General features: G+C 42.3%; 2 protein-coding genes across 6 annotated transcripts in view; one reads left to right on the plus strand and one right to left on the minus strand.

Annotated features, from left to right (window-relative positions):
- The window catches only part of SLC25A21 (solute carrier family 25 member 21), a 235,418-nt gene extending 231,149 nt beyond the window's left edge, over nt 1-4,269 (minus strand). Inside the window, exon 1 of one of the 3 annotated variants that reach the window (XM_054068393.1) lies at nt 3,975-4,269. In XM_054068393.1, the coding sequence (XP_053924368.1) occupies nt 3,975-4,041 (67 nt within the window). In that variant the 5' untranslated portion in view covers nt 4,042-4,269. The remainder of the gene's footprint in view (nt 1-3,974) is intronic. The other 2 variants (XM_054068391.1, XM_054068392.1) reach the window with 2 other exon arrangements.
- A 3,035-nt stretch (nt 4,270-7,304) lies between these two features.
- The window catches only part of MIPOL1 (mirror-image polydactyly 1), a 189,963-nt gene continuing 179,673 nt past the window's right edge, over nt 7,305-17,594 (plus strand). The window contains exons 1-2 of one of the 3 annotated variants that reach the window (XM_054068382.1): nt 7,367-7,911; nt 9,949-10,018. The gene's annotated coding sequence lies outside the window, so the exon portion shown is untranslated. The other 2 variants (XM_054068380.1, XM_054068379.1) reach the window with 2 other exon arrangements.

The following is a 17,594-nucleotide window of genomic DNA, read 5'->3' on the forward strand; positions in this document are numbered from 1 at the left end:
AAATGTGTGGAAGAGAGAGAGGTGATCATACAAACTAATAATAAATAAAATTCTATATGTCACCTGTGGTTTTAGCCAGTTGCCTCCATTTGCAGCCTTTTCATATTAAAAAACAAGAACATACCTACACCAAGTCACAGCACCCTAAAAACTTCAGGGTAACTGTGTTCCGTCACTTCCCTTCACTCACCCAAGGCTCATCTGTGCAGTTGTTTATGATGACATCTGGACTTCATAATTAAGCAGACTCACGATTCTGTTAAAGGATGTCTTGGCACATTGACCCGGGTATCACACAATATACTTAGCAGTATTCAATTCCGGTCCATGAGGAAAGAAATCTCCATTGACTATATATGCAACACTATTATTTTAATTGCTGCCTTTTCCATACAGGCAGACAAAACAAGGGAGGTTTTGATCCTTGGGAAGCAGAGAAACAATTCTTCCTGTGACTTGAACCCTACACTGACCGGACTTCTCAAATACCCTTTTGAAGGATTGCTATAAATCTAAGGAAACCAATTTGGGAGTCCCAAGTTGTTCTTTTCACAGTGATTCTTACAGCTTAGGGAATTCATTTTGTTTGGTTTTTTTTTAATAAATCCCACACATGCCTCAGTTTACTAATTAACTACTAGAAAAAAAGGAGTGTGTCTGCAGTTCACTGTACTAGAAGGGACCAAACTTAATTAATGATGTGTCCCAATTAAATTTCAATTGAAGTCCTGTTCCTCACTATTGTCATACCCAGGCAAGCAAACAAAACCAAGTATTTTCAATTATGCCATTAATGTCCATTCAGGAATCTGAAAGATTGGAGCAAACTGAATGCTATCAGAAAGAACATAAGCCAAGACCATAAGTAAGACTTTGCTCATATTGAAGATTGAGTTCATCCTGAGGAAGCAGTGCTTTCCATTTAATGTGAAGTCAAATTAGGAGCCATGCGGAAGTAGACGCACTCCTTGTCACAGTCACAAAGTACACATAAGATCCTGTCATGCTTGAGTTTTACAGTTCACTTACAGCAGAGAGCCGTGCAAGTTTAACTTAGAAATGCCTCAGATAGCCAACAGTATGTTTAAATCTTTTCCTTTACAATACTAAATACTTTCATTTCTCCTTCCTTCAGCATGCCAGTATCTTCCATTTTATCAGTACTGTAAATGAGGGGTCATGCTTGATTTCTTTCCTCTTCCTCTGCCTTTACTAAGTCCACGAACAAGTCTTGTCATCTTCCATAAAGCTTAAAAAAATCCCTTTCTTCCTGTTCTGACAGCTTAGGCTTATCTCTAATCATTTTCCACTCCACCTAGCAGAATCACTTCTTATCAGATCCTTTTGCATCAGACATGCAGATGCCAAATAACCTCTTATTTTACTTATGCAGACATTTCTGACCCTTCAGTTACACCTATTCTGCTATGCAGCTCATTCTCTAACCACCTCGCTACTTTCCTACCATTGTTTTGACAGAGACACCAGCTTACAGCACCTTTCTTACTGCTTCATACATTCCTTGTGCTTAACTGTACAAGATGATCCGAACTTCTTAAAACCTGAATATTAGTACACGACAATCATTTTTTTTCAGTTTCCTTGTAGTAAAGGTAGCAAAGCCACGCTAGGATATCTGTGACGGTCACATGAGGCCAGTAAACATGGCAAAGCACGTAGAAGAGTCTTAGGTACTTCTGCAGAGGCAGTCAAAAGCAATATAGTGTCTAGAGTGATACTGGAAAACTAAGTTCAGGCAACCAAACCCCTCACTAGGATGAAATACCAAGTACACTCTCCACAACTCACGCGTTGCATCCTTTCCTTCCTGTTTCTACCTCTTCCACGTTGGATCCACACTTGCCTGAGGAATGCAACCTTTAGACTGAAGACCTCAAAGCTACAGCCTTCCTCTTCTATCTTCTCTATAAATTACCAAGAAAAACACCATTGAGTTCTAAGCATTTGTGAAGTGAGTTCAAGTTTGATCTATTTCCCTCTAATACCTTTGAACTCCCACTTTGAGCCATATGCTTAACTCTCTCTGGTAAAATTTTAGTGTTGTTCAGACCCTTAGAACAGTCCTTACTGGTTTATGTCAAAATCAATGAGCTGAAATTTCTGTACAGATTTAAGGCTAGTGATGGAGATGACGAACCTGCCTGCCTGACAGAAGACTAAGAAAAAAGATGCAAGCATCTGTTGACAGTATGCCTTTGGACTAGATTCAACCGATTCAACAGTCTTAAGTGCAGACCATTTGTCTCCTTGAACTAAGAATTCTCTCAGCTTAACTTTTCTACCTGCCAAATCAGCAAATGGTTTTCGTGGAGTCTTTTAATTATATCACCCTCAAACACACTTATTCTCCAATTCCAGTCCTTCTGTAAAACTCTGCTTTTCTCTAAATGACAAGTTTCTTTCCAGTGTGTTAGCCAAACTGTCCACGTTTCTATGGAAAAAAAAAAAGATCCTGTACAGAAAGCAAGCTGCTGCCAAAGGATAGGGAGATACTGAGTTAGACTAAGCACTAAGGCACAGGCCCTCTGCTTTGGGCAGATAAATCCATCATCTTGTGAGACATCTGGCAGCGAAGCAACTCAGTATCCCTTCAGGTATGAAGGGCTTGCAACAGGCTAGTAAAGATAAAACCATTCCTTTCTCCCCTAAGGGAAGGGGGAGGGGGTACCAAGCAGAATTGAAAAAAAAAAAGTTTCAAGATTTTGAAGGCTGCAGAAGAGCTACAAAAACAGTCACACAACACAGCACAAGCGTCAGGACAGCAGACCTCAGTGCTTCTCCTGTGACATCTCTCTCTGTCAAAGCAGAAGGCTGAAAACAAAGGGCACGCAGAGTCACGAGCATAGAAAGGAAGCACTCAAATATGTGTTGGTAGCAGGAATGCATGAAACTGGATTTAGGGACAGGATGGGACTTAGAGGGAAGAGAGTACCAGCTCAGGTGCAGTGGTGCAGCCACAGTACACTCCCACAGGAGGATTTTGCTTTTGCCGAAGTGTTTCCTAAAACACAGCAGTATTACCATGTTGCTTTCCTCTTTCAATGAAACATAACACGGCAAACAGCATTTCCACCCCAAAAGAGATGCTAGAGAATACTTACAAGTACACACTACACAGTTGGAACACTAACAGCATTTACCCACAACCACTGGAAAATGCGGGATCTGGTGTAAATACTCCACGATTCTGATATAGGTAAAAGAAACTGAGGGAATTAAGTAGTGATGCTTTCATTGCTAAGCAGATGCCTATAGTTTTGATATTTGTAGTCTGCAGCACAAATAAAGTGATGACTTAGCGACCTCGACGTTCATAGAATAGTTTGGGCCGGAAGGGTCCTTAAAGATGATCCAGTTCCAAACCCCCTGCCATGGGCAGGGACACCTCCCACTGGCTCAGGCTGCCCAAGGCCCATCCAACCTGGCCTGGAACACCTCCAGGGATGGGGCAGCCACAGCTTCCCTGGGCAACCCGGGCCAGTGCCTCACCACTCTCAAGCCGAAGAAATTCTCCCTAATGTCCACTCTAAATCTGCTCCTCTGCAGTTTATATCCATTGCCCCTCGTCCTATCACTACGAGCGTTTGTATTAAGTCCCTCCCCAGCTTTCCTGCAGCCCCTTCAGGTGCTGGAAGGTCGCTATAAGATCTCCCCGGAGCCTTCCCTCCTCCAGGCGGAACAACCCCAACTCTCTCAGCCTGTCCTCGGTTGGGAGGTGCTCCAACTCTCCGCTTCCTGAAAGTTCGACCGAGCACCGAAACAGCCCCCTGGCCGCGCTGCACCGCTGCCTGTGCGGCAGGAACGGCGAGAGCCCCGCGGGATGAGCCCGGGAAGGGGGAACAGGGCTTCCTCGCCCCTGTGCCGCAGCCCCGGGCGGCGCAGGTTACGGCGGGGGAGGAGCCGGGCTGTTCCCCGCTGAGCGCGGACCCCCCCATCCCCTTTCCCCACTTTACCCGCCGAGCCTCCCGCGACGATTTGGTGAGCTGCCTCCTGCAGGAACCCGCCGCGCTGCCGAGCCATCCCCCGTGCAGAGCGGGGGCAGAGCCGCGGCCGCGGGGAACAGCTGCGGGGGGGCCGCCCGGGCTCTGCCGAAAGGGTGCTCGGGTCGCTTCCAGGCGCGGGCGGAGCCGCGGCGGCCCGGGCAGGGAGGCGAGGCCTCGGCGGCCGGGGAAGGCCCGTGCCCCTGGCCCCTCGCTGGGGCCCGTTTACCGGCTCCTCGCTGGGGCCCGTTTACCGGCTCCTCGCTGGGGCCCGTTTACCGGCTCCTCGCTGGGGCCCGTTTACCGGCTTCTCGCTGGAGCTCGTGCCTCCGGCTTCTCGCTGGAACCCGTGCCCCTAGCTCCTCGCTTTGAGGCCGGTCCGCATGGCACACGCTCCCCGCTGCAAACCCAGCTCAGGCCTGCGGATCGCCCGGGGCTCCGCTTGCGGGAAGGGTCAGAGCCCTCTGGCTCACCCGCTTTCTGAAGCGTGCTGATCTTAGGTTTCCTTTCCAGCTCTTTGGCCTTCAACGGGCGTTTTCGCACTTGGAGAGCGGTTACTGCACATGTTACAGGGACCTATTGGCCCATCTTTGTAGATGAAGCAGTGGCAGTGCCTGGGCTCAAATGCTGGGACACAGCCGGCACCGTTGCTGACAGTCCCCACCACTGGAGACCAAACTGTGCTTTTCCGGAAGATGCCAGACTGCTTTTCCAAAAGGGTACAACTTGGGGGACAGCATGGGGCTCATCCCCAGGGTGGCACCATTGAAGGGGAAGACAGTCCGCATGGATACAAAACGCACAAAGACCTTTATTCTCAGGAGCAGAGAATGGGTATAGATCATAGAATCACCAGGTTGGAAAAGACCTCTTAGATTGTTGAGTCCAACAATTCCTATCTGCCACTAAACCATGACCCTGAGCACCTTGTCTACCCGTCTTTTAAATCCCTCCAGGGATGGGAGCTTAACCCCCTCCCTGGGCAGCTGTTCCAGTGCCTTAGGACCCTTCCTGTGAAAATTTTTTCCTGATATCCAGCCCAAACCTCCCCTGGTGCAGCTTGAGGCCATTCCCCCTTGTCCTGTCCCCTGTCACTTGGGAGAAGAGGCCAGCACTCACTTCTCTACAACCTCCTTTCAGGCAGCTGTAGAGAGCAATAAGGTCTCCCCTTATCCTCCTCTTCTCAAGGCTGATCAATTTCTGTTTACTAGTACAGACGTCATCTTTTTGACTTAGAGCCAGATTCAGAATGGCATTCAGGTTAATAAACCACAACTCCATCACTTAACCAACAACTGAATACCTGAATGTTTCTGTGGACACGGAGCCTGCAGAAGCTGGGAGAAGATGCAGTATTGCAGGTGTTCTTTTATTTTCCCTGTTTTATCACTGACTCTGCTCTGCCAGTCAGACAAGCCCCTGGGTTACCAACAGCTAGTCGCAAAGATTTTTTCCTTTTCTCCACTTCTTCTCTTCCCCCTAACTCTGAATAGCACTATGGTTTCTCATACTCTTCTCCTTGTGCACATAGCCCACAGCCTCTAGTACTGATATTTCTTACCCCAAGGGAAAGTTCGTGCACTCTGAGCTCTGCGTTTGCTTCCTCTCTAATAATCGGTTACATACAAGCTCAATTACATTGGTTTGGGGGAGAAAACAGAGCTACTGTTGATCTCAAGGGCACATTTATTAGAGTTAAAAAGATGGATTTAAGGAAATGGCTCTTGAATGAGGGGCTGGATTGTTTGTTTAACCAGTCACATGGATAATTTTGGATTAATATTTTTTTTTCTTTCTTACTAACAGCCCTACAGTGTTAACACAGACCAAGATATTCATTTTGAACCAGAAATCCTTCACGTTATCTTCAAAGGGACTCTGAATACCATGTTTGATCTTGAGCATCTTGAAATAGAACTAGCAGGCTAGATTTGCTGGCACTTCTCCAAAACAGAAAGAAAAGGAAGGTAGTTTTTAAATCCTTATTTCTTGACTTCTTTCCCCTGAATTAAAAGACAGACTGCTGTTGCCTTACAAGGGCATCAGCTTATGCCAAACTCAAAGCATAGGTAATTTGTAACTAGGTGCATTTACGTGTTCCTGCAGCACATCTACCAAAGGCAAATGTTGGTACCTATTTTTTTCTCTATTCCTTAAGAAACATATTAAGTTAAATCTGTTTCTGATGTCTGAGCAGTATATTTATGTGCTATTTTCCATGTCTGAGATAGGCATTTGACTGCAGTCTGCTGTCTATGTACATTTTATTTTAGCAAGAGAGGGGCTTCCAGGTGTTCATTTAAAGCCTTTGAAGTAGTCACTTTAAGGTAAAATCCTATGCACAGTGAATTCTAGGCACACCGCTTCAGCACTTTAGGCATTGTGCTAAAGTCAGGATTTCATGACTCTGATTCTAGGAATATATTAAGCATAGCAGAGTTGAAGAGAATACATGCTGGTTTTCCTTGTCTTCCAATCCTGGGAAGAAACCTTTAAGAGACAAGAGGAATCTGCTTTTTTTTTATTTTTTTAATAATACCACATCTTTTCCTCAAGGAATAGGGAAAAAGTCGAGGAAAAATTCCATTGTGAAGAAAGGTTGACTGCTATAAAAGTGAAGATGGAAATACCTAAAGTTGACAGGCACAAAAAAATACCATTCAGCATACTGATAGACAGACTTCACATAATCAAATGAGATTAATTAGTAAATGATTAAAATAAATGTAAATAAAAGATAACATATTTTTATAGGGATTCAAATGCCCTATGAAATATTCATTTCATAGAGATGGAAAGCAGTGCAACGGTAAAGACAATTTGCAGTCGACCAGAGGGTGAAGTTGGTTATTTTCTGCAGGTGTTGCTGCAACAAAGTTTACCTGAAATAAACTTTTGAAAAACAATCTTCAGAGCGTGTATTTACATAGGGATACGCTGAAAATAAACTGTTATTGTTAGGCGCCATAAAGTTTGTTACATAGTATCCAAGCCCCAAATCCATCCACGTTAACACAATCCTCGGGCTGAATCTCTCTTGTGAGTGGCGCATCTCTCTTTACTCCCCACCCGCGGCTCCCTCCTGCCCTGCAGAGCTCTGCTGTGTTCCTAAGGCACCTCTGGGCGTCATCCCGCTTCCACGCGGCCTCTTCCCAAACCAGGGGCGGCCCTCGCGGGGTTTCTCTCTGCGTTTACACCGCACCCCTCGGCGGGGAACGGCGTTCCCGGGGCAGCGCTCCGTTACCGCCCGCATCCCCCGCGTGGGGCCGCCCCGCCTGGCCCCGCCCCTCCCACCAGCCCCGCCCACTCGCGGGCTTTGTTGCGGAGGCGGCGGCGCCGGCGGCGGGGGAGGAGCGCAGGTAACGGGTTCGCGGGGTGTCTCCCGCGGGTCGGTGCGGTTACGGGCTGGTTCCGTCCGCCGCGGGGAGGCCGGGCGGTGGCTGCTGTGCCCCCGGCGCCTCCCCCGGGGCTCGGCCTCGCTCCTTACCGCGCTGCCACCCGGCCGCGAGGGGACGGGGGAGCGCCGCGGTTGCGCGGCTGCGCGGGGACCGGCGCGGGGAAACCGGCCCCGAGCGTGGCCGGGCGGGCGGAGCAGCGCCCTGAGTGCCCGCCGAGAACGGGCGGCGGAGGGTGCTCGGGGAGGGCAGAAACTAAAAGAGCAAACCCGCAGAAAACTACCAAAATAAAGTTTGCAGTCTGTGCACTTCCCCCCCCCCTAAATTTATGACTTTGAAAAAAAGATCGTTAGGAAGGCCCAGTGACTCTTCTGACATAAAGAAGTCTTGTGCTAACCCGGTTTCTTGATGGTGGTGCTCTTTTCCTCCGGTTTGGAGGAAAAAAACATTCCGCGTGCATTCCCAGAGGGCTGTTCCAGCATCTCCTCCAGTGGAGCATCTCCGAGCGGCTCAAGGTATAAGTTCAGAGGGTTGAGGTGGTTGGAGCTGGGTGTTGTGGGAATTTGCTCATCCTGAGTTTGGGAATTCAGAGTGCCCAGCAGTGTTGCAGTGCCTTTTTTTTATATATATTTCCACAAATTCTAAGCCCTTGCACTTAAAACTGCAGTGGTTTAGTCATGGGAGGAGAATCAGTTACCCACAGAGAAGTGCTTCTGGCTCAGCAGATCTCAGAGCTGCAAACCCTGGAGACCTGTGGGTCCTGGTACAGAAATGCAGTTATGTCCTTGTCTTGTTCTTATACCTGTACCTGAACATCTGTTCTGTACTGGGGTATATACAGCTCTGGTTCAACCTGAAACCACCTGTTTTGGATTATTTGCTTATTTAAATATATTATGGCACTAGCTTAAATGTCTCCTGAGGCTTAACAAGAGTTAAAACTAAGTCATAACAGTTAGAGTAAACGTGTTGCTTTACATGATGCTTCTGGTTTTGTTTTGTTTTGCTATTAAGTAAGCAAAATGTAGTAATTCAAACAAGGCCCTGCAGCTGTATGAGATGTGTGAGACTGAGCTGTATACACCAGTGAGTTACCTTCAGCACAAGCTCTTCTGCCCATCACTGAATATAGGTATCAACGCTGATTTCAGGCTCTTGAAAGTGATTAACTTGTCTTACCCCTCCAGCTAAGGAGAAGTTGCTGCGGTTCTGGTTGCAGTATGGAAAGCAAAGGGAGCAACTGCGGGAAAAAATTATGTACGGGACTTGAGAAAGTAAGAGGCTGCCGCAGTTGTGGGAGGGAGCTGTGAAACTACGCAGTCACTGCTGCATCCAATCACTGGAAGTGATACCAGTATCAGGGAGATTATAATCCTTCTAGGACTTTGTAAATTTGCCTACGGAGAGGACATACAGTAGCAGAATGTCCATTTTCCCTCCTGGCCATTTTTTCCCTAGTATTAGATATTTTTTTCTAGTTTTCTTCCAAGTACCATGACTGATAAGGTTCAAAACAAACTAGCAGATCTTGTAGTTAGGAGGATTATATACTGTTTTAGATTTAGTAAATGATTTCTTATTGTAGACATTTGTATATACCCTTTCGTAGTTAGTATAGGTTTTCATATAGTATTAGTGCAAGAATCACTAGAATTGAAAGGAAGAAGGTACAAGAGAGCTGAGGGTGAAGAGGAAGAGAGTCCTGCCTGTTGGTCACAATTTTGTATGAAATCAGTTATGTGAGCCTGAGAAATATCCCATCTGGATCTTTTTGCTACCTCTTCTTAAAATTTTTTAGGCTGTCAAATGTAACGACAGAGTAGATGCTGCATGTTAACGGCAGCATGCAGATAGCAAAATGCTTTTAAACTACAAATAACTCATCTGACTTGGATGTTCGCTATTGCAGATTTCCCAAATCTATGCAGAGGCTTCTTTTCACTTTTATTTCTGTTGTCCTGTATGGGTAATAGATGTTCTGAAACTTACCTGTAAAACAAACAAACAACCCTCCTGGGCTACAGTAACGTTGCAGCTGGCAGGTTTTCCTGCAAGTAGGATTGCTGGCTTTGACTTTCTCCTTCTAAAGTGAAACAGTTTTGAAGGGCTAATAGAAACAGTATTGAGCCCTTATGTGCAGAATAGATACAGCTATGGAAGAATCAGTGTGTGCTCATTGGTTAAGATGAATCTCTGCTGCTTTGAGCCACCAGCTTTTAAAATGTCAGGATGATTGGCATGCTCCCTGCTAGCCTCGTGAGCCATGGTACAGACACCGTAACAGCAGGCTTCTCTTTTGAGCCGTCATTCTTGTTGTGGACGTTTTTCTATTAAGGACAAGATAAATGCAAATGGGCAGTTATTGCTCTAGTGGTGGCCTTTGTTAAATTAAAGAATATTATGTATTAGAATTTTGGAAATATATGAAATATTGCTAGGATTTTTTTTTGTTTCATGGTATTAGTGAATCAAATAATAGTTTTGAAATGTTCATGTGTGTTAGTTACAATGCTCTTAAATAAATGGAATTTATTTACCCTTCTTGTATGCAGCGTGAAGCAGGCACTGCTTATCTGTCCCAAGTCTGAGTAACAGAGACATGATCACTCAAATTGAATGCCAGTGAGTAGCTATCATAATGCAACATCTGTTGTTTATGGGTTTTGTCTATATGTTGCTGAACATCAACTACACATGAACACAGCTTGTTGTATTTGCTGTACACAATTACACTTGACCGAGCCTTGTCAAAGGTATTGTCAGATTTATTTCTCCCCTCTGAGAGGAATTAAAACACAGTGGTTCATTTTAATTGTTTTGGAAGCGTTTTTTTATTCTGAAAGCTAGAGTTGTGGCACCTGTGACCTATGTTGGCCACCAGAATACATGTACAGCTTGTTTTCTTTCTTTTTTGTTTTGTTTACCGGTGCTTTCTGTTACAGGCATGTAAAAAGAGTTTATTTGGTCAAGTGCCTAGTAGGAGGCTATTTGTACATGTTCTGTGAGTTTGGTGCGATACACACGTGCAGGATGACTTCCAGGAATACTCCTGTGGATTGTGGAGTAGGGAAGGGGATGAAGGGCTGAGTAAGGTCCATAGGCAAATCTACAGGCTGTTTGCCATTACTGTTGCTGCAATACATTCTGGAAATTTGTGTTGAAAAAAAGCACATAATCCTTTGGCAACTTTCTGTGTAGTTAAAATTATCAGCAATATGTTGCTTTCAGTTTTATTAGGGAATAAAATACATGATACTGGTTCGTAGTATTTTTTCCTTACTATAAAGAAGTCAAGACAGCATCTATGGTATCGTTCTACTCAGAATCTCTTGCTAGAGTAGCAAACCAATGAACAAATCCAACTTCTGCTTCAGTAAATGGCAAAACTTCCATCTATCATGGCAGGATGGGATTACACTGTGAGTTCGGAAGAAATAATTGGTAATGAGTTCAGCTTCTGGCGGGCATTAGTTTTTGCACCATGAAATCCACAGTAAATTGAGTTGAGGAGATCCACATAACATCCTGGTAGACAAACGTTATCTTTTCTGTCCTTTTATGTAAAGCTTTTGAAGGTAGAGTTTGATCTTTTAAGTTGTACGTTTATTGATATAGCAATATTATAGCTTGCTATGCGCTAATTTAAATGTTAAGTGTGAAAGAAATTAGAAAAATCTAATCTGCTTCAGGAATGCAGTAGTAGGACAAAGAAGGATTTAAATGCTTGGTTATTGATTAACACTTCGGAGGGAGGGAGTGGCTGTTCCCACCAAAGGTTTGTGGAAACAGAACAAGGTTGCGCCTGAATCGAAACTGTTCTGAAATGCTGTATGGTGCTCTGATGTGAGAGAATTTAACACTGGATCAAAGATTGCTGTACTTGAAGCAAACGGACTGGATTTTTAATACTGCTTTTAAAACGTACGAAGCTACTAATTAAAGTTGAATTCTACTTTAGCTTATAAATAAAACGTCCATTTGTTAAGAGGGTATTTAGCGCTGAAAAACTGCTTCAAGGTTGTGCGTGTGGTGTGTGTGTGAATTACACTTGTTGGGACCAGAACTAGAAATTAGTTGCCAGTTTAACAAAGTTAATGGTATTAAGCTTCAATTGTCTTGAGGAAAGGGAATAGGCTTTCCAAGGCATGCCAGTTGATACGTATGGAAATGAAAAGTATTAAATATTTCCTTTTTGCAGAGCATGTACACATTTTAAAATATTATTGTGCACTGTCTCAGTTTTTAATGCACGAAGTTAAATATGTGTAAATCTTTTTGTTGTAAACATAGATTCTTTTTAAAAAATGTCCTTGGCTTGTTATGTTTGGGACTAATCAGCTCTACTTTAGCTTTCTTTCATTAGACTACTTCCAAATGTATGTATTTGAACCCCTTCTCTTTGTTGATTCTAATGTATCAACAGGTGAGGAAATGGAACCGTTCTTAGTGCTTATATATTACATCTGATAGAAAATAAAATATCGGTTTGTATTATGCTCTTGGGGTTTTTTTTCCTAAGTATTATAGATTTAACTTCATTTTAGAAGCTTAATTGACTGCCAAAAGCATAAGCCTAGTTACCATGGGCAATGATAACTGAGCTTGTAGCTGAATGTAGTTAGAGAACTGAAAATACTAACTGAGCATGATTAGAAAGTTATTCCAAGACATTCCACTGACTGTTTCAATGCTATCTAAAGATGTTATGCAAAAATAAGTATGTCCTTTTTTAAGGTCATTCATTTCTCTTAACAATGTTATGAATATATATAAATAGTGATATATATTTCTTTAAAAACAGCTAATCCTCTTTGAGAGAGACTAGATGGTGAAATATGAAGAAGATACATATCTAATGCACTGTATTGTCTGGATATTGTCATTTATGTTTGTTGTAGTTGCCTACATTATATCTGCCCTATAATAAAAATGTTAATATTGCTATAGTTGCTATAAGTTATTAGCATGAGTTTAATAAAGTTATCAGTATTACTTTTAGAAAGGCACAATTTGTTTTTCTCAATTACAAGTCTTAATTTCAAATATCTTTGATTTACGGTTAGACTTGCGTTAACATTCTGTTTCTTAGTGTGTTGACCTTGTGGTTCAAGTAAATTCAAGTAAATAAAATTTCAGGTTCTATGGGATTTTGCAGCATTAGGTGCTCAGTAAGTGAGATCGAGTTAACTTTTTAGTGAGAATGAGTTACATTTTTAGATAAAAGTATGAGAAGCAAAGCAGTGTTTTTCATCATGCTTTTCTATGTTGTGCTTGTATGTGCGCGCAGATGCAGGCAGGTTTTCCATTTTCTGTTGTAGCAGAGTATTAGGACGTGGTTTTCCTTGTCTGAAGTTTGTCATAAGCACTGTATGACAAATTTGCTGCTTGGGGCCTTCTATGCAACGGTGAAAATGGCACTGTGAAACACTTGCCACAATTATAAGATTTGTTGAATGTTTTGTAGCTACAAAAAAAATCTGTACTGTTTTTTTAATGTCTTTATTACATATATTGCCAGAGGAGTGATAAAGGATTGCAGATATTGAATTGCATAGTGTAGTCAAAGTAGGACAATCATGTACTCAGATACCAGTTTAAATCTGTTTTCACAGATGCTAGTTGACTTTTTTCCACTTTGGTGGGTTTTTCTTCCCTTTGGTAGTTGTCAGGCCACCATGACCTTGCTGACAGTGTAAACAGTTTAAGACAGAATAAAAATTAGTCTTGAAGTAGTTAAGCGTCTCATTTTCCATGACCTATATCTGAAGAAAAACAAACAGTATTTACTAAGTCAATATTCTTGGATCTGTTTGTAATGGTATCTATTTTCATTAGACCACAGGAATCTTGAAGTTAAACTTTTCTCTTTGCACCTGACCATGTATGATGAAAAAGGATGTAGTTCCACACCTATATCCTTCTCGAGTGTAGCGTGCATTGATGTCATTGTTCCTTAAAGAGATATCAGCAACCCCTTAGTTCTGCTCGGTTGTATTTTAGAATGCATTTCATTAAAATTTAAATTTAGCAAGTGAAAAGCCACCTCCGGGGTTTAAATTTTGCTTTTCCTTCAAGTTAAAAGACAAAAAGCAGCATTCTGTTTGCATTCTGTGGTGGTATGCAGGTTCATTGTAGGAGATTTTGTCTGTTAGTCTCTTCAACTATTGTTTTAAGGGGACAAGCTGATTTGGGAAAACTGGATCTTAGGAGGAACTGTGTGAATTCCCTCATGTCCTTGTTCACCAGTTCTCCCTGCCTTTATAGGATATCCTGTAGTACTTGGGTTCTATTATTCCTTACTCCATTCCTGTCTTCTTGCTGTGACCATCTGTTGGTTGTTTCCAGGTATTCCTAGCTAAATTATTCTAATCTTTTCCTAGATACAGGTACAGAGTGAGGGATGTGGATATTTCCGCGATTCCCTTACCTCGACCACATTGCTCTTGGGCCTTCTACAGTACTGAATCTCATTTAGCCGCCATCAACTTGGTCTTGAATGTGGAGCAAGATGTTTAAAGAAAAGATGGTGCAGAGTTGTGAAGCTTTCTGTCCTTTTTCTGCACTGTTTTCTTACACCAGGTCTTCAGTTACCTGCTGATCTTGCTAGTCATGCCTTGGAGAACAGAATCAGAGTGGCAAGCCAGGCATTTGTTGGCTCTTCCCACTTAGATGTGATCACTGGTTGCTCTCTGGTTTCTGAGCTGTTGCTCTGCAAGGACCACAGTAAGCTTGGGCAAAAACAAGCTCAAGTAACTGAACTGCTACGCTCAAGCAGTGGCGTTGCTGCTGCTCTCTGTTCTGGTTTCTCTTCTGCAGCCTGAGCTCATCAGGGTTGACTGATGGGCACAGAGAGGAAAAGATGCTGCTCTTTTTCACTAGCAGACATGAATTGAAGACAGAGTGGAGGTCGTAAGGCGAGGGTTAAATGGCTCCGTTTGAGACATGCTGCGACAGCTGTAGCCAAATTAATCTTTGAAGTTAGACATACAATAGCTGAATGAACTGCAGTTGCTGCAGCGCAGAAATGTACATGATGAAAATGTATATGTATCTCCTACTGAAACTTTTTGCTTCTGTATCTTTAAGGAATCCTTTTTTTTTTTTTTTTTTAAGGGAAAAGGTAGCCAACTCTAATGCCTTAAATTGTGCAGATATGCAGTTAGTTTTCGGTATTTTTTGTGAGTTAGCTGTGTTTGCTTATTTGTTTGCTTTAAGAAGAAACAATACAGCCTTACATCTGAACTGGGAGTGTAAGTTGCTTCTTGGAGGAAAAAACTGACGGTTCTTTACAACAGTTTTTGAGATACATTTATCAATATTAAGGGATAATAAAAGATTTTATATACCTACCACTGTTTCTACCGAACGTGTGTGGATGTATTTGGTTGACTGTTTTCTCCTGAATGCATACTGTTTTCTGAATATCCTGGTCTGGGTAGAAAACAGATGTGAAATAGCTGTTGAGATTTTAATTTTTTTACCTAGCAGCTCTTCCCATGGGTACGCAGGATCGCAAACCGGTAGATGGAGCCCTGTGCCAGCAGCCAGCCTCAAAGAGGCTGGTGAGAGCACCTGCAGCCTCTCTATCCGGAGAGGAGAGACAGGAGAGGGTTCTTGAGCATCTATCTGTAATATGTTTTATTCATATGTAATAAATGAACATGGGCTTAGAATTAAATGTCTAGTGTTAGCTGTGCGAGTCAAGGTAATGCCATATGATGAGAAGCTTAGGGGCAGTTTTGTTCACGGAGGCAGGCAATCGGGTGAGATACCCTGACCTGTTCTAGAGGGCTGCAAGTGCGAGAGCTCATCTGGTACACCATGTGTTTTCACTTTTCGGTTAAATTCAGAGTCAACTGCTTGCCCTGCAGCAAATCTAGATTGAGAACATCAAAACCAGAGTCTCTTAAGAAATTTACAAAGCAGAAGAATTTGCTTTTCAATTTTAATTTTTAATATCTGGTTTTGTATTTTTTGTTTCTCACTAATGCTAACTGCTAATCCTTTTGAAACCATATTTTTGAGTATTGACATTTGTTGAACAGTGCAGTTCATAAATTCAAAATCAGCGGTAGCTAATCTTGCATAGTCCCCATTTTGCATGATGTGTGTCCATCCCCTCAGCCCAGCGCTGTGATACCCACTTCGAGTAACCCATATAGTGGCCTTGGTTTGTTGATATCTGTGCAGGCCACTTGTAAAACTATGAAGAACGTGCAAGTTGCAAACAGCTTCCTTTAGAAATAAATTTACCTGATGTGGTTTTGTATGGACAGTAGTTCATATAGTATGAAAACAGTTGCTAAATAGCAAGGTGCTAATTCTATTTGAAAATCTGAGATACAGTTCCCACTTTCAAAGGGAGAAAGCCGGATAATGTTTTAGAGGTAATAAGAGGTAGTAATTTTTTATTCTGTTGTAGTTTTGTTGTTTGTGCCAATAAGTATATACTTATTTGAAAAAATCTTCCAGATTAGGATTATTCTGTGATTGTAACAGGTACACGTTTTGTATAACACATATACCCTGCATTTCTTATTTGAAATTCTAGATGACTTAATGTTTACATTTCAAAACAATGGGAAGGGTGTGGGTCCCCAGTGTTTTTGCTCTGACTAATATTTCTGTGCAGTAATACTTCTGTGCAGTACCTTATATCCTAAAAGAAAAGCGATTTTATTCTCAAAGCCTGCAGATTTGTCTGATGACTGTATGAATATTGAGCTAAATTGTACTCTGAAATAGTCTTTGAAAATATGTTTCTGCCTGCTGTTCATTATGCATGTGAAACCTGCATGCGCGTGTCAGGGAAGGGGTTAAAAGTGAGGTCGTGAAAGCATTTGTCAAAAATAAATTATTGAGTTAGAATTCTGCTGGAATGTTATAATTTGTTTTGCTTTGTTTGCTTTGATAGTTAATAGTCACATTTGTATATGGTTTGCAAAAATGAATTTATGGGTTTTCTTTAAAGTGGCACATAGCAAACTGTAGTACCCCCAGTCCTTCAAACCCAAGTATTTGTTGCACTTGGGAGAGGGAGCTCTAGACAGTATTTCAATTTGTTGATGGTTCAGTGGATTTAAAAAAGCAAATACAAACCACAACTCTGAACATCCTTATGCTTTAGCTGGAGAAAAGAATAAGAGTAGTGGTGGTTTGACCCTGGCCAGCAGTTAAGCACTCACAGAGCTGCTTGCTCACCACCATCCCCACCGGGATGGGAGAAAGAAGAGAGAGAACAGAAGTGACAGAATTAATGGTTCAAGATAAAGACATTTTAATAAGCAAAGGAAAGAGAACAATGAAAAAAAAGGAAAAAAAAAAACCAAAACAAAACAAAAAACCCACCAAATGATACAAATACAGCCACTTATCACCTCCCGCCCACGAGCATCCCAATGCCCAGGCGGTCTGTGAGCAACACCTGCCTTGGAAGGCAAACTGCACACCCCTTCTCGCTTTACCCCAGTTTTAATTGCTGATCTTATATGCTATGGACTATCCCTTTGGGAAGTTTGGGCTAGCTTTGTCCCTTCCTAACTTGTTGGCCACCCCCCAGGCTAATCTGCCCTGACTGAGAAGGGGAAGAAGAGAGAGCCTTGGTGATGTGCAAGCACTGTCAGCAATAGTCAAAACGTTGGTGTATTATCTGTTTTAACCACGAATCCAAAACGCAGTACTATGTAGGCCTTTATGAAGAAAGTTAATTATGTACAAGTAGTAACTTATTTTTCAATAGTAAAAATAGTCTAATTTTATTCTAGAACCTGTTACGAAAAGCATTTTGTAATGTCGTAGAAAGATATATTAATGTTAAAATCTTAGCTGGATGTACATCTTAAATTTTTAAGGGATGAGTACAAATTTATATAAATATCTACTTCGGGTAGCATCAACTTTCTAGTTTTTTAATACTTTTTTTAAAAGAAATTTGACTTCTATTCAACAGTTGGTCACTGTAGTGATTTTTCATATTTTCTCCATTTCAGCGTGTAGATTTGGCATTAACAGGGTATCTTAAACCATCCTTGGATGGTTAGAGCATGATAGAGTGGCCGTGTTTTTATGTTCTTTGGGTTTTTGTTTAGTTACTGTCAGAGGCAGTGATACTAACACAAAAAGGAAGCTGTAGAAGAATATAAATATACGAGTTGAGTGTTTATAAAAATGAGCCTTTTCCTCCTCAAGGGAATGGTTG

Source organism: Cuculus canorus, chromosome 5, assembly GCF_017976375.1.
Source record: "Cuculus canorus isolate bCucCan1 chromosome 5, bCucCan1.pri, whole genome shotgun sequence".
In the NCBI taxonomy this organism is placed as follows: Eukaryota; Metazoa; Chordata; class Aves; order Cuculiformes; family Cuculidae; genus Cuculus; species Cuculus canorus.